The sequence below is a fragment of the Lissotriton helveticus genome, chromosome 5_1 (genome assembly GCF_964261635.1).
Source record: "Lissotriton helveticus chromosome 5_1, aLisHel1.1, whole genome shotgun sequence".
Classification (NCBI taxonomy): Eukaryota; Metazoa; Chordata; class Amphibia; order Caudata; family Salamandridae; genus Lissotriton; species Lissotriton helveticus.
The window spans coordinates 1,093,916,088-1,093,931,379 of NC_136065.1; the positions used below are offsets into that span (position 1 = coordinate 1,093,916,088).

At 46.7% G+C, this 15,292-nt stretch overlaps 1 protein-coding gene across 1 annotated transcript in view; it reads right to left on the reverse strand.

The window, feature by feature from the left end:
- Positions 1 to 409: 409 nt before the first annotated feature.
- The window catches only part of LOC144753509 (calcium homeostasis modulator protein 3-like), an 87,471-nt gene continuing 72,588 nt past the window's right edge, over positions 410 to 15,292 (reverse strand). Inside the window, exon 4 of the mRNA XM_078641174.1 lies at positions 410 to 1,072. Within this exon, the coding sequence (XP_078497300.1) occupies positions 641 to 1,072 (432 nt within the window). The 3' untranslated portion in view covers positions 410 to 640. The remainder of the gene's footprint in view (positions 1,073 to 15,292) is intronic.

Sequence of the window (15,292 nt, forward strand, 5' to 3'; positions counted from 1 at the left end):
TATTTGAGTGCTAAATCAATTTTTGAGAAATTAGCATTTAAAGAGGGGCTTAGGTTGGGCATTGGCGCTAAACTTCAGAAATTTCTAGAGATAGCTGTATGGTTAAGGAACCGCGGATGTCCTTGAATACAGGAAATCAAAAAAACTTCTAATCCTATTGGCCGAGGGAGCTTTTTCTCTTCTTGGCTATTTCAGGTCTGTGGATCCTCAGCTGGAGCCATGGATCCAAAAGGATCTGATTGGCAGACTGCAACATGAAAGAAAAGGTTGCAGCCCCCAATACCTACTTAGGAACCAAACTGCTCAGTAATTTTTAATTGCTGGGAAAGGGTATACAACTCTATCTGTGCTTAGGGCTCATTTGGCAGACACTGCTTGAACAGGCTTCACTCGCAAAGTACACTTTTGCTAATTATTTTTATTTAAGAACACAGCGATGACAGATGGCAACATTTTAAAATTTAATACATGCTAATTATATCGTCTCTGATCTCCAATGCCCATGTGCCAGTGGGAAATAGTAGGACAAGCTTTGTAAATAGTAAATATAGTCATTTCCCTTCAGACTGTCCTCTGCCCCAGGCGAGTGGAATCTCCGTGATTCAGTACAGGTTCAACAATGGCAGAATATTGTCCACCACTAAGCGACTTTATCCACAAAGTCCTTGCCACAGGAAGGAGCATGAGTTTTATTCTGTGCAGGCGTGTTGTGGCTTCTGATGGACACAGGTGGCTTACAGTTATACCACGTTTCCAATATCCCCATTAGGTGGTCTGGATATGGTGTTGTGCAGAAGTTCTCTTTCTCGGCCAAGAATTCCATTGCCTTCTTAGAGTCATTATCACTTTTCATCCGGGGTTTGCCAAAGGATTCAAAGAAATGCTTCATGTACTTTTTGGCGAATGAATGGTTCTGCTTTATACAGGCCTCTTCGAAGAACTTTTCTTCCAGGTCAGTATAACAAGCCCAGTAACGCGCTTGAATACTCTCTGTGCTGGTGAACAAGGGCCCTAGGAGGCGTGCCAGGGCGCCAAGGAAGATGAAGAACAGAACCAGGCTCCATCCAAGGGCCTAAGGATGAAATAGGAAACAAACACAAGTATTATCAATGTGGCTGCTGAGGGTATGCTGACAACGATTTACTTACACCACAACAAATATCAAATAATCTCAAAGCAACAAATATATCAATAGAGAAAACAATTATCAGGATAAATAGACTCATGCACGCTCAGAAGTCCATAAGGTGAACTTTATCTTGGTCCATTGTATTGACTTTTCCCACTAATTTAAGAACTTCAGGGGACGTATTACCGGATTGCCCAATGGGCACAATGCGCATTTACGCCCACTTTGCACACCCCTGGGGCACTTTGGTATTACAGAAGGGGCCACAGACGCTTGTGCATCCCCTCTTGTAATATCGATAGTGCTGGGGCACATAAAGTGCCAGTGTTATCATCAGAGGGCGTTCCCTCATTTGCAACCTCCTGCAAGGGGATCTCTAACCCCTCTAAAAGTGCTTGTGGGTTGCCGTCTGCACAGTGAAAGACGGAGTGGCTTCAAAGCAGCCTCTCCATTTTTCAAATGAATGCCCTGCCCACAGGGCAGGGCGAGTTCGCGGCTGCCCTGGGGGACAGGGTATTCATGCTATTATGGTGCATTTTCATTATTTGCACCAGGTGCACCTTTTAAAAGGTGTGCCTGGCACAAACAATGAAAATGTGCCTTACATTTAATACAGCCCCAGATGTTCAAGATTTCATGCAAGAAATCGCCAACTCTTTGGGGCGAACATGCAGTGAAAAAGTCCCATGGGGGATGAAACATGTATTGGCTGATGATCATGTACTTAGTTGGAAGCATGTAAACACACTAAAGACAATGAAAATATATCACAACCTTGGACTTGTGGATTGACTTTTCTGGTTATTCGTCCTCAAACATTGTTACGTATACAAATTGTTGGAGTGCTACGGTATATAGTTTTAAGATATTGTGGCTCTTCGTCTTTGAAGTAACACCATCATTTCCTCTACAGGTAGCAGGGGCATGTGTTGTGGTAGCATCAGTCTTTGAACAAGTATCCTTTCTGTATACATTCTACCCTGACTAGTTTCAGTACTGTGAGACATATGTTGTTATTGTCACAGCTACCTAACTGTATTTAACAGCCATTCATACATGCACTCTGTGGGGTCATTTGTGCATGGTACAGACTGGCACAATTGATGCATTTTACAGTCTGGTACCATTGATGCTCGTTACTGAGCCTACTGATACTTGTTGCAAATGGGGTCCACTGATAAGTGTTACAGCCTGTTGCCATTCACAATCTTATTTTCTATTGGCATTGGTGAAGATTATTGCCTATATCCATTGAGGCACATTACTGGTTAAGCCGATTGATGCATATTCCTTTCTGTGGCCATTTATGTGTATACTGCCGGAATATTGACACATAAATGTCTAGGGTAATGGATTCATATATAGCCTAGGTCCACAGATCCATATAATGTGTGGGGTTACAGGCATATTACTGACTTGGTCATCTGTGTACAGTGCTATAAGGGGACACGGAAACACACTACTGCCTGAGTACATAAATGTTTATTACAGTCTGGGTTAATAGGTGCATAAAAGGTCTTTGCACATTGAGACATAATACTGTGGTTGGAAATCCTCATCACTGCCCACAGACAATGATGCATGTACTCCCTTGTGCCACTTGTGAAAATAATGCCTAGAGCCAATAATGTATTCATTCTCTCCACCATTATTCCATATGCAGTTAGAGGATTTTGATGGATATCTTTTCTGAGACCATTGTTACTCATGCTGCATTAGGGTGACATTTGCCTTTTAAGTGATGGTCTGTTGTGTACATCTAGCAATAACACCTTCATGTGTTATCCATTTGGTGACTTTTTGACAATGTGTTAAATTCAGTAGGAGGTCAGAATTGTACTACTTTTGCTGATGTCACTTCCTGTGATGTCATTGGAGAAGGAAGGTAATGCAATATTAATTCCAGTGAAATCACTGATTCAGCTAAATTGTGACTCGCACCTAAGAATTTTGAAAAGTTGAGGGTCCTGACGTAAATGTGTAATGAAAATTGTGAATTTGTCTGAATAAGAATTTTATTTTTTTATTTGTTTATTGGCATTTCACACTTATACATCTTATCTTGAAATATATCCTGGAACAACAATGTCAGCATACAAAGTGTACTTTTCATCAACTATTTGTATTGTGGTCTGTTCTCAGGCCGTTCTATTTAGTAGATCCAGAGATTCTATTATCTAACATTTTCATTTCATTACATATCTTTTGAGTCTCCTCGTACAGTGAATCACTAATAAACATAACAAACCATTAACAAGATCCCCCCTGAACCACCCCCCATCCCAACCTGTTCAGTATCGGTCCGGAGGCCCAACCCTATACCAATTTATTTCAGTTTGTTCTGGATTGTTGGATTATTCACGTGCCACACAATTTGTCCAGTGTAGTTACAGGCCTTCCCTTCCTGTGTTCTCTTGAGAAATCGACTCCTGGCCTTACTGTAGATCCATCAACATCGTGGTCGATGCCAGTCGGTCCTCTTCAACTTTTCCATCCTTTCTTACAAATCTCATTTGTACTACCGCTACGGTTGCCCATTCACTCATATCTCTCATCCAATTTGTAAATTTCGGTGGTTGTGGGTGCATCCATGTTATTCTATACATCTTGTGGCTAAAACCAACACCAGATTAACAAAGTGTCTGCTTAGTTTTTTGTTTTTGGGCGTGGGCAATAGTCCAAGCAGGAACTGTTTAACCTTTTTTTAGCATGGTCCAACCTAATTTCTAATTTAATTTCTAATTTAAAACACTTGTAGAGCGCGGCGTACACCTTGCGGTTTCTTGGCGCTGGAGGTTCAGAACTGAGGGAGAAAGACCATGGAAGGGTGGAGTCAATATTAAGCGGGGAAAGCCTGGCTGAAGAGGAAAGTTTTCAGGTCTCTACGGAAGGAGAGATACTGAGTTGCAGAACGGAGATTGTCTGGAAGTGAGTTCCAGAAAATAGGAGCCAGAGTTGAGAAGTTAGAACCGCCCCACTTTTTGCGTGAAAAGCGGGGGATCTGGAGAAGGGACTTGGAGGAAGACCGGAGATTTCTAGCGGGGACATAGGGTTTAATAAGTGAGGCGATGAAAGCGGGGGCAGTGCCCTGGCGGGCCTGAAAAACCATGCAACCAATCTTAAAAAGGGAGCGTTGTTTCACGGGGAGCCAGTGGAGCTCTTTTAGAAGGGGGGTAGAGTGGTGATAGCGTGGAAGGCCGTATATCAGTCTGGCCGCCTGGTTCTGGATGGTTTGGAGTCTACGCAGGCTATATGCTGGAATGCCATGATAGAGGGCGTTGGCGTAGTCCAAACGTGAGATTACCAGGGCGGCTATGATGATCTTAAGTGCCTGGGGAGAGAAGAAGCGGGAGACAGAGCGGATAGTTCGGAGAGTGAGGAAACAGGAGGAAACCACGGAACCGATTTGTGAGTGAAGAGTGAGCTGATAATTCATTTTAACACCCAGTGTTTTGACCACGGTGGAGGGGGACGGTGCCGGGCCAAGAGAGGGGGGCCAGAAAAGAGAGTTCCAGGGGCTGGATGAACCACCAGTGAGAACCAGCTCGGTCTTATCGGGGTTCAATTTAAGATGGTTGTGGTTCATCCAGTCCCTGATAAATGTCATAGTTGACTGGAAATTAGCGACAGAGAGAGGAGAAGGGGACAGATCAAAGATGAGCTGGAGGTCATCCGCATAGTTGTAAACGGTGACCTCCAGCTGCTGAAGTGCATAAATAAGAGGAAAGATATAGAGATTAAAGAGTAAGGGAGAGAGGGAGGAGCCCTGGGGAACACCGCAGGTGACAGGGAGAGGGGTGGAGGTGAAATCGCCCAGTCGGACCGCCTGAGTGCGGTCCCTCAGAAAGGAGGAGAGCCAGACCAGAGCTGATCCCCCGATACCAGCCGCCTTGACACGGGCAAGTAGGATGGTATGGTCCACCGTGTCAAAGGCGGCGGAGAGATCAAGGAGGACCAGTGCCTGGTGGTTGTTGTCATCCATACCCTTTCTGAGGTTGTCTAGGACTGAAACTACGACCGATTCGGTCGAATGCCTGGGGCGGAATCCTGCCTGGCGAGAGGCCAGCCCCCCATTCGCCTCGATGTGAGCGCTCAGTACCGCGGTGACATGGCGTTCCATCACCTTGCCCAGAAAGGGCAGCAGGGAGATGGGGCGAAAGTTAGCCGAGATGGAAGGGTCCGCGCCGGGTTTCTTCAACAGAGGCACTATGGTGGCGGCCTTTAGTGCAGGGGTCACAACACCCTTAGCCAAGGAGCTATTAAGGAAGGCGATAGGGGGATCAGGGCAGCTAGAGTAGATTTGCTGTAGGATGCGTGCGGGGCAGACGTCCGCCGGAGACCCTGACTTAACTTTGGGGAGTATTGCCAGAAAGGATTCCTGAGTGAGGGGAGGGATGAGGGTGAGAGGGTTTTGGACGGTGGGGGGGGAGGGATCAACAAAAGCAGATGAGGGTAATGGGATATTAGCCTTGATAGTTGTGATTTTGTCCAAAAAGTAGTGATTGAGTTGATCACAGAGGGGCTGGGAGGGAGGGATTTGGGACGAAGTTCGGTCAGAGAATGCCAGGTCATTCACAATGCCAAAGATTACCCTGGGTTTGTTGTCGGCAGACGTTATTTTCGTGGAGAAGTAGTCGGTTTTTGCAGCCAGGATTGCTGATTTATATTTAGCCAGTGATGCCAGGAAATGGGTTTTAGATGAAAGGCTATAATCTTTCCTCCACTGCCTCTCCGCCCGTCGGGCGCTCAGTTTGAGTTCTTTTAGGTGGTCGTTAAACCATCTATTGGAGTCCTTGAGTCGGCGGATGGAAATGCGACGTAGGGGAGCCACTGAGTCGCAACCTCCAGCCAGCCAGGTGTTTATGGCCTTGGCTTGAGAGGCAGATGATAGGCCAGAGAGGGGGGGAATGGAATTGCGGAGCAGGGAAGTCAGGGAGGGGAGATCCAGTCTGTTCCAGTTCCGCGCCCAGGTGTTTTTGGCACGCGGGGTTTTGGAAATTGGGTTGTGAAGAATGGAGAAGGAGATGAGGGCATGATCGGACCAGGGGCATGGGGAGACAGCCACCGAGGCCAATGGAAGATTGAGAGACCAGACCTGGTCGAGTGTGTGCCCGTGAGAGTGGGTGGGGACAGTTATATGTGACACGAAGTTGAACCTGCCGCTTCTAGACGACTCAATACCTTCTCCCAGTAGGGGTGTAACAATGAACAGTGCCAAATCATGTGGAGGAAATCTACCCCTCTGGCTCCACATCTAGGACAGCAATCTGAACGGGTTTGATACTTTGCGTGTAATGTACATGGAGTGAAATAATTTGATGCACTAAATTATATTGGAGGAGTTTAAATTGTACATTTGCACTGACCTTCTGCACCCCTTCATACACCCTTTTCCATTCACCTGCAGTCAAGGGTTCGTCCATTAGCATTTCTGCTGAAATGGTAATAGTGTTATGGGCAGGTCCTCACGGAGCGCCCGGTAAATATATGCGACTAGTCTACCCCGTGCCATCCCCGTGACATGGAGAGTAAAGTTTGTAGTATGTTGGTGGCGGGGGGTTCCTCTGGGAAGTCCTGCAATAGCTCTCGCGCTACACTGGATATTTTACCATATTGGAGAAACTGGCCTATCCCTAGGTCAAAGGTGTACCGTGCCTCCTTCCGGGACAGGAACTGTCCATTTGCATAGAGATCTCCCAACAACTGGCAGCCGCCATATTTCCAGCGACGAACAGACATAGAGTCTGCTATGGCCTTAAAGGGTCGGATCACCCATAAGGGCATGTCAGGTGCGTACAGTGCACGTTGCATGACTTTCCTGACCACATCCTCCCACGCTATCGCCACATGTCGTAATATATAAGGATATTTCTCAGAAACTCGCCCTCCTAGCATTAACAGCTCGGCCAACGAATTACCACCATAACTGCCGGCTAATAGTGATTTCACCCAGTTTTCATCGTTATCTAACCAGTGGATTGCATGTTGCAGGTGGGAAGCCATGTAATAAAATTCAAGCCGGGGTACCTCCGGAACTCCCTGCTCCCACGTTCTCTTTAGGGTCGCTAACCGCACTCGTCTGCGTTTTTTCCCCCATAGCAGGTCCCCGATGAGACTCTCCAGTGTGAGGAAGTGAGATCGAGGAATTAGATAGAGGGCATGTTGCAATGTATACAGACAACGGGGCAACACAATCATTTTAATGATTGCAATGCATCCCATTAGGGATAACGACAACTCCGTCCAGAATTGAACTGACCCCCTCAAACCCTCTATTACACGACTAATATTAAGCTCATGATATGTCTTGGCCGTATGTGCCAGATGAATATCCAAATATCGCTCTCCTTCTTCTGCCCAAGGTAACTCAATAGACGGTCGCAATGTGGTGAAATCTGAGCCGTCCTACCCAGTGGGACCACCCTGGACTTTGTATGATTAATATGGAGCCCTGAGATCATCCCAAACCTTTGTATTTCTGATAGTAGTACTGGAATGGATCGATCCGGCTGTGTCAGGTAGACTAGAGTGTTGTCTGCATATAACTAGTGGTGTTCCCAAACTGTACACCCCATGGCTCCATCGAATCTCTTAGTCGAATGGCCATTGGCTCCATCGCTAATGCGAAAAGTAGGGTGAGAGCGGGCCTCCTTGTTGGGTGCCACGTCGTTGTGCTAATTGTTTTGATACCATTCTTCCATCCATAGTCTAGTCGTGGGGGCTGCGTAAAGTAGTTGAATCCATTGAAGATAGGTGTCACCCACGCCCATTCGCTGAAGGACTTGCCACAAATACGTCCACTCCACAGAGTCGGACGCTTGCTCGACATTTAAGAGCACTGCAGTACTGTCCATCTCCATTAATCGAGGGGCCTGCCATATGTATGTCTCAGGTTACAGGTCGTGTTCCTGCCAGGGATAAAGCCCACCTGGTCGGAGTGGATTAATTGCGACACCATCGGGAGGAGTTGATCCACCATAATACTGCTTAATATTTTCATGTTACAGCAAACAAATGATGGATAGAATCCTGACAATGCAAAAATTCTACCCCAGTCAAAAGATCTTGGTTAAATCCATTGTTCTTTTGTCCACTACGCCACCCCAGTTTGGGCCCAGCCATATGCAAATCAGTCTTGACTCTGGGCCCCATGGGAATAGTCCAGACCGAACTGTTAGGCGAGGTCCTCCATGGACCGGAAACAAGCATCCTGGGACCGGTTTCAGGGTATATCACCCTTCTTCATCCAAGCTAGCTCTCCCCAATAAGTAGTCAACTTGGGACAATCCCTTCCTTGCTGCATCTCTGGCAGAGCGCTGTGGTCACATTAAAATATGTGTTCATTTTTGCTGGAGTCAGGTACACCCTATGCAGAGTAAAAAATTTAACCAGCTGGAATTGATTATTTCTAGTGCATTTCCAAGGTCGTTCGATCAACTCAGTCCACACCTTCTCAGGGATCTCTCCGCCCAAGTCCTCCTCCCATTTCTGCTTCTGCTCCACCAGTGGAGTGAGTCTCTCTTGCATCATCCGCCAATGTAAAGACGTGACTGCCTTGATGGTACCTGCCGCTAATACTACATATTGACAAACCATGGAAGTCTGCGGTTCACAAAGACACTCCCCCCAGTGTTTTTGAATGGCCGCTATTCGTGCCAAATTGAGCAGATAATCCCCGCAAGGCAGATTGTGTCGATCCCTCAGAGTCTCGAACGGTAAAAGGGCATTATAGTCATACAGATCGCCTAACGCTGTCAGGCCCAGGTCGCTACATTGGTTGAGCGCCGACCAATTACCCCCGTGTGGAAGTATCATACACAATATTTAGGGTGGTTGATCAGAGTCCTGCTCACCGTATTAGTGGCCAGAGCCGGATTCGGCGCCCTTTGACCTGGGGGGAGCGGCTGTGCATAATTGGAAATTGTGTTCACCTGGGCTGCCTTGCCGCCTTTGTCTTTCACCATAGTTAATGCTGTATGTGTGCCCTGGAAAGGGTGTAAACGAGTTGGGGCACACATTCAGATTTATTTATGCAATCGTCACTCGTTATGTCACCTGAGTTTAGTTAGCCTCAAGTCCCCTCCGGGTCCGGTTTACAAGGGTGTCCGCTCACCACTTGTTAGGTTCCTCATTCAGTGCATACAGTCTTTTATATCTGCACTTGGTATGCTAAAACAGTGATGTTGCGCTGAGAATTACCCCACTTATGCTCACAGTATGAGTTTTAGCAGTAGCTCGTGTCCTTGAGCCTCCCCTACACCACACAATGTATGTCGTGGGGTGTTCTTGGTATCTAATCTGGGGTCATTATGTAATCCTCATAACGGTGCCACTCCTGAGGCGTCCTGAGCTCGTCTCACTGTTATTGCTGCCCATGTGTATCGAACCCCCAAGGGAAGGTGCCTCCTGTCATGCAGCGACACGCCCACTACGTTATTCGCATGGGCAATCCAGGGCCCCACCAGCTGTGGCCCCAGTGTGGCAAAACAGCGTAATATGCCCTCCGAGGCAATGGCGTGGAATGCAATCTGTTGCAATGCTTATGAATTGGGATCCTCACTCCCCTGGCAGTCCTCCCAGGCCGTATATGTCATCAGCAGGGTCGTTCTGCGAATTTCTTTGCAGCCACCTGATGTGCGTAGAGAGAGGCTTGTGTCGCGTGTCCTCCGTCTGACACAGCTCATGCGCCTCGGAGGCCCGGTGCAAGGTCTCACTCTCGTCCCTGGCTACAGGCCTTACTGTAGTTATTCCCACACTGACACAGCCAACGACCACACCTTTTTTTTCAATGCGGCATCGTCCAACGAGCGGAACAAACACCGCAGGCCATAGACGGAGCCCAGTATTCCCACCCCCCCTCCCCCCAGTGGGAATGTGATCTCCGGCTACTTTCCGGGACTGTTTGCCGCAGCCGGGTCCTCCGCTGAACACCTCAAGATGGCCGCAGCCTGATCCTCCACTGCAAACCTCAAGATGGCCGCACGATTCTGTCCTCCTCCCCTCGGCTCCACCGGCTGTGAGTTACCATAGAGCCCCGATTCCAAAAACACATCGCGGTAGGAGAGGTATGTCCCCCACTTATTTATGTGATAGGTTACGCTCTATCATGAACGGGGTAATTATGGAGCTCTCTTAACACATGTCTACTCCGCCATCAAGCTTAGCCAAGCCCCTCTTGTCTGAATAAGATGTTCAGAGAAATCATGTGGTGAAAGTTCTGTGAATGATTGATGCATTTGAGGAGCACCCAGATGGGTGAAGCTCGAATTGGCATCATATTAGAAGTCCTGGATAACATCAGTGCTGTATGTAACTGGTAGACATATTTCCATGACTTAGGATGATTGCTAAAGAGTGTAATACTTGATTGATTGATTCATTTTGCAGAAAGGGTTAGCACATATGGTTATATTTTGGGGTATAAGGGTTGGACCTTCAGAAGTTGTGGTTTGTGCACCTTAAGCAGTTTGGAGCAAATATTCATAAGGGGGTCCCGCTTCGAATCACCATCGGAGCACTCCTACCAACATCAGGGGGTCTCTCTCACCAGGAGCACATCGCAGGGAGTGCCGTCAGCCTAACTTGGACAGAGGCAGCTGTGGGGGCAGAAGGAGAACGCCAGCACGGGACTCCAATTCCCAGGAGTCCGTGCATCATCCACCTGTGCCCGAGGCCCGCCCACCCTCCTATCAGAACCCCTATTAAACAGTGTGTAGGAACCTCAGCGCGGAGCGTGTGCGAGAACGCTCCCGGGAGAAGCCCGGGACAAGGGCGGGACAGTCTGTGACAGTCCGGGACTGGTAGGGGCAGGGCTGGGCCACCCCCGTATGTTTGGAGTAGCAGTCTATCGGCAGTAGAGCCCGAGAAACAACAAGGTACTGTGGGATCATTGGTTGTGTTATTTGTAACCTGCTTTTGTCCATTTTGAAACGCTAGAAAGCGTAGGGCTATACTCCAACCAAGCCTAGAGGGTTTATCATAGGAATGGGCAAAAGAAAGGCAATAGAAGGGGGCCCAGATTCTATAAATACGAAAAAGGGGAAGAGAGCAAAAAAGTCAAAGTCACAACATGCAGCAGCTAATTGTGTTTTGTCAAGTATTGAATTAATCGTGGAAGAATGCGAGGGGATTTTGTTGGGGGCCCCAACCCCAGAAGAGCTGGGAAAATTAGATCTTCCAAGTAAGGGAACAACACAGATAAGGAGTAAAGTAATCCCGCCTATATTCCTAAAGAAACCACAGTCCACCCGTCCTGTCGTTGAAATTCACTCTGTGCCCATATCCCCTATTGTGGCCAATGAGATACAAACCCCAAAGGGGTGTAATTCGAATAGTGAAGTGGAGGTCCCGGACAAAATAATAGAGAATGCTGTCCCGGCTGGGTGTGAGAACTCTTGTTCAAAGGAGATCGTCTGTTCTAATAGATATGCTGTGTTGGAAGGGGAATCTAGAGAATTAAGCGAGGTACTAACACAAGGACCAAGAGTTCTGGAGGTGACCCTAGATAGTACAGCAGAATGCCCTAGTTGCCAGAATTTTTAAGGGAGCTTTATAAAGGAAATGGGATGCTTAGAAACAGAAGTAGCTCAAATCAAAAAAATGCTGGTGGAATTAATTAAACAGGGGGAAATTCATGCCTCTAATGTTCCTCAAACAGTAGTTCCACCCACATTGGCAAAAGTCTTAAACACACGAGTAGTACCAGCAATTGGTCCTAAAACTATTGGAGTGCTGGGTGCTTCAAGTGGCTCCCAAACAGTAGTAGCGCCCAAATTGATAAAACCCCCCAACACATGGGCAGCTCCAGCAACTGGCCCCAAAACAGCAAGAGGGCCGGCAGTTAAAATTGCAACCCAAACAGCGTTAGGCAGGGCGACATCTGGGCGTAATATCACCAACTCTTACGCAGAGGCAGCGAAACTGCGGGGCCTAAATCAAGGAAAAAGCTATCGCCATGGGAGCAAAAACTCTCCGAGTGACCCAATAGAGCCAAATAAAATGGTAACTTTGAGGGACAAATGTCCTAGTATCCAGAGTAACACACCTTATAGACCCCTGAATGCAACTGTTTATATGACTGGGGTACCTACACTTAGCCCTAATGTATATGAGAGCAGTAACTCTATCTGTAATAAAGCAATTCACTGGCTGCGCCATGTGAGAGGGTGCAGATCAGTTATTAGGGAAGACATGACCAAAGTGAAAAGACTGTCCCTGTTCAGTTCAGCCACAAATTGTATCGAAATACAATTAGGTAATATGGCAATGGCGGAGAATCTAGTGACCCTTGAGTACAGAACATCCCCTCCGGCGTATTCAAATATACAAATTATACGGTCTCCAGCTTGGTCTAAAGCCAGATGTCATGACGATTCAGGTCTCAATAAAATAGACTGACTAGAGAAGGGTAACCAGCCAAATAATGTGTCAAATATAGACAATATACATATGATTGAGCACCAGATTAATATCTGTGAAAGCCATATTGAGATGGAGGAGGTGGTGCTTATCACCAAAGAGCCCTCTGGTTCGTTGGAGAAGTGTAGTGGCACAGAGTTAAGCCACCCAAGTGTAGTGGATGAGGGATCTGCTCTCATAGTAGCTTCTATGGGAATAGTGGTAAACTCCAATATAATCAACCTTCTTTCATGGAACATAGCGGGTCTCCAAAAAAAACTGGCCATTACAGAATGGAATAAATTTATCGACATGTTTGAGATTTGCTTGTTCCAAGAAACATGGAGTATGACCCCACTTTATAAAAGTGGGTATGCCACTTATTTTATTCCAGCAACTTCAGTAGGGAGAGGGCGCCCATCTGGTGGCCTGAACATATGGATTAGTGTGGCACTAAACTGGGCTGTTACTATGCACAATTTACCCTCAGAAGATTTATTATATATATCCCTTAAAGGGCCCCATGCTGTAATCACTATGGAACTGTTCTGTGTATATGCTAGAGGTGCCCTGGGTGGTCAAACTTCTCCCACGAGAGCATTACTTGAAGTAGCACTAGCAGGAGTTCCCCCATTGTCTAATATCATTGTAGGGAGGACTTTAACTGCACATATGAACCCTTAGCTGAAGAAGACCTGTTAGGATTTAGTGCGGAGGACTTGAGGCAGTCTATCCCTCCCCTAAATTTGTCACCAATTAAGAAATGGTCATCTAGAGCGATTCAAATAAATGCTTTAACACTAGAATACAATCTGCGCGCATTAAATGGGAGGACTATTTCAGACCCTAACGGGGCAATGACGTATAATAGACTTAGTTGCCCGTCGCGCATTGATTATATTCTATTTGATACCCGATCATGGGGCAGATTAGTGGACATGGAGGTTATACAATCGCAGGACAGTGATCATAACCCGCTCTGTATGAAAATTAGAGGGGGGGAATGAGATTGAAGCTACGAGTGGCTCACTAATGATTGCAAAAGAAATAATCCCCTCCAATTGCAATCGCAAGTTAAAATGGAATAGAGTAATGTGTGAAGAGGATAAACTGTCCAGCATTAAAGAGCTTGTAAAACAAGAGACTAGACATCTCTTAGCCTTCATGTCTGCACAGGCGAACGCTCAAAGTTTTAAAATTAACCGACTCTTACAAAAATTTAATAGAGAAAATTGGTACTTTTTTTATTGTGGGGGAGATTAGAGGGCCAACGAAGATTAAACGATACAAGAAGGGCACTCCATGGTATACGGCCGATTGTAGGTCAAAGAGAAAGGCCATATCGACTTTTATCAGGAGGAAGGATGCAATAGCAGTGAGGGCAGCTAGAAAGGAGTATAACTTTAGCATTAAAATGGCTAAGAGGGAATGGGAGGAAGAGCATTGGCAGCAACTTAAGCACGCGGCCTGCTCGAAAGACTCAACTATGTTCTGGAATCTGGCAAACAAACTTGATCGAAGGGGAGCAGAGCCTATACCGAATCACATAACTGAGCAGCAGTGGCATTCCCACTTCTCACAATTGTACTGTGGCGAATCAGTTATGGGACAAGCCATGGTGGCATCAACCGAGCTTGTAATAGAGAATTATAGCCATGCTGAACCCTTTGTTGCCAAGGAAGTGCATGATGCTATTATGAACATATCCTCCGACAAAGCAGCAGGCCCGGATGGGATACCGGGCGACCTACTTTTGCATGCACCCAAACTGTGGTCTGAATTCATCGCCCTCCTAATGAATTTGATTCTTCATGGACATTCTGTCCCTGATTCATGGAAGGGTGCTGGAGTAGTAACCATATACGAGAAGGGTAATAGGGAGGACCCTGCCAACTACAGACCAATAAGTTTAATTGATACAATTCAGAAAGTAGTTGGCAGGGTCATTGTTACTAGAATGGGGACTTGGCTGGATGAAGGTAACATTCTGTCCCACTTCCAGACGGGTTTCAGGCAAAATGTGGGAACGATAGACCAGGTTTTCAGGTTTTGTGCTATATACTGGAAAACTGTGTCTGTCGCGAAGGGTAGTCTATATTTGGACTTTATAGACTTAAAAAACTGGTTTTGATTTGGTCCCTCGTGATAAACTTTGGAAGGTGCTGCTGGAAATGGGGTTCCCGTGTTATCTCTTGGAGCTTATTGTAAAACTTCACCAATACAATTATGCTAGAATTAGGTGGGGGAGCCAAGGACAATTAACAGGGAGGGTGCCTGTGAACAGGGGGGTCCGCCAGGGCTGTGTGATGGCTCCGACATTGTTCTCCCTCTTTATTAATGGGGTGGTAGCCCATTTGAGGGAGGACCCTGCGGATGCCCCAGTCCTGGCGGGGGAGAAAACACCTACCCTCCTCTTTGCAGACGACACCCTCCTGATGTCCAAAAGCCCCTCTGGTCTCCAGAAATTGCTGGATAGATTTACTCTGTTCTGTGATGAGCGGGGGCTCATTGTAAACACCACTAAAACTAAGTTGATGGTGCTGTCCTTATCAAAAAAATCAAGGAGAGTACATATAACCCTTAAAGGGACCCGCTGGAGGAATTTGACTACCTGGGTGTCAGGATTAACAACAGTATGAAATGGGACTCACATGTGGCCAAAATGCTCCTAAACCTTAAAAGAGTATCTGGAGTAATTCTGAGGAATCAGCGTATGTCTATCAGTAGGCCCATAGCTCCGGCCTTGGCAGTCTATGATGGCAAGGC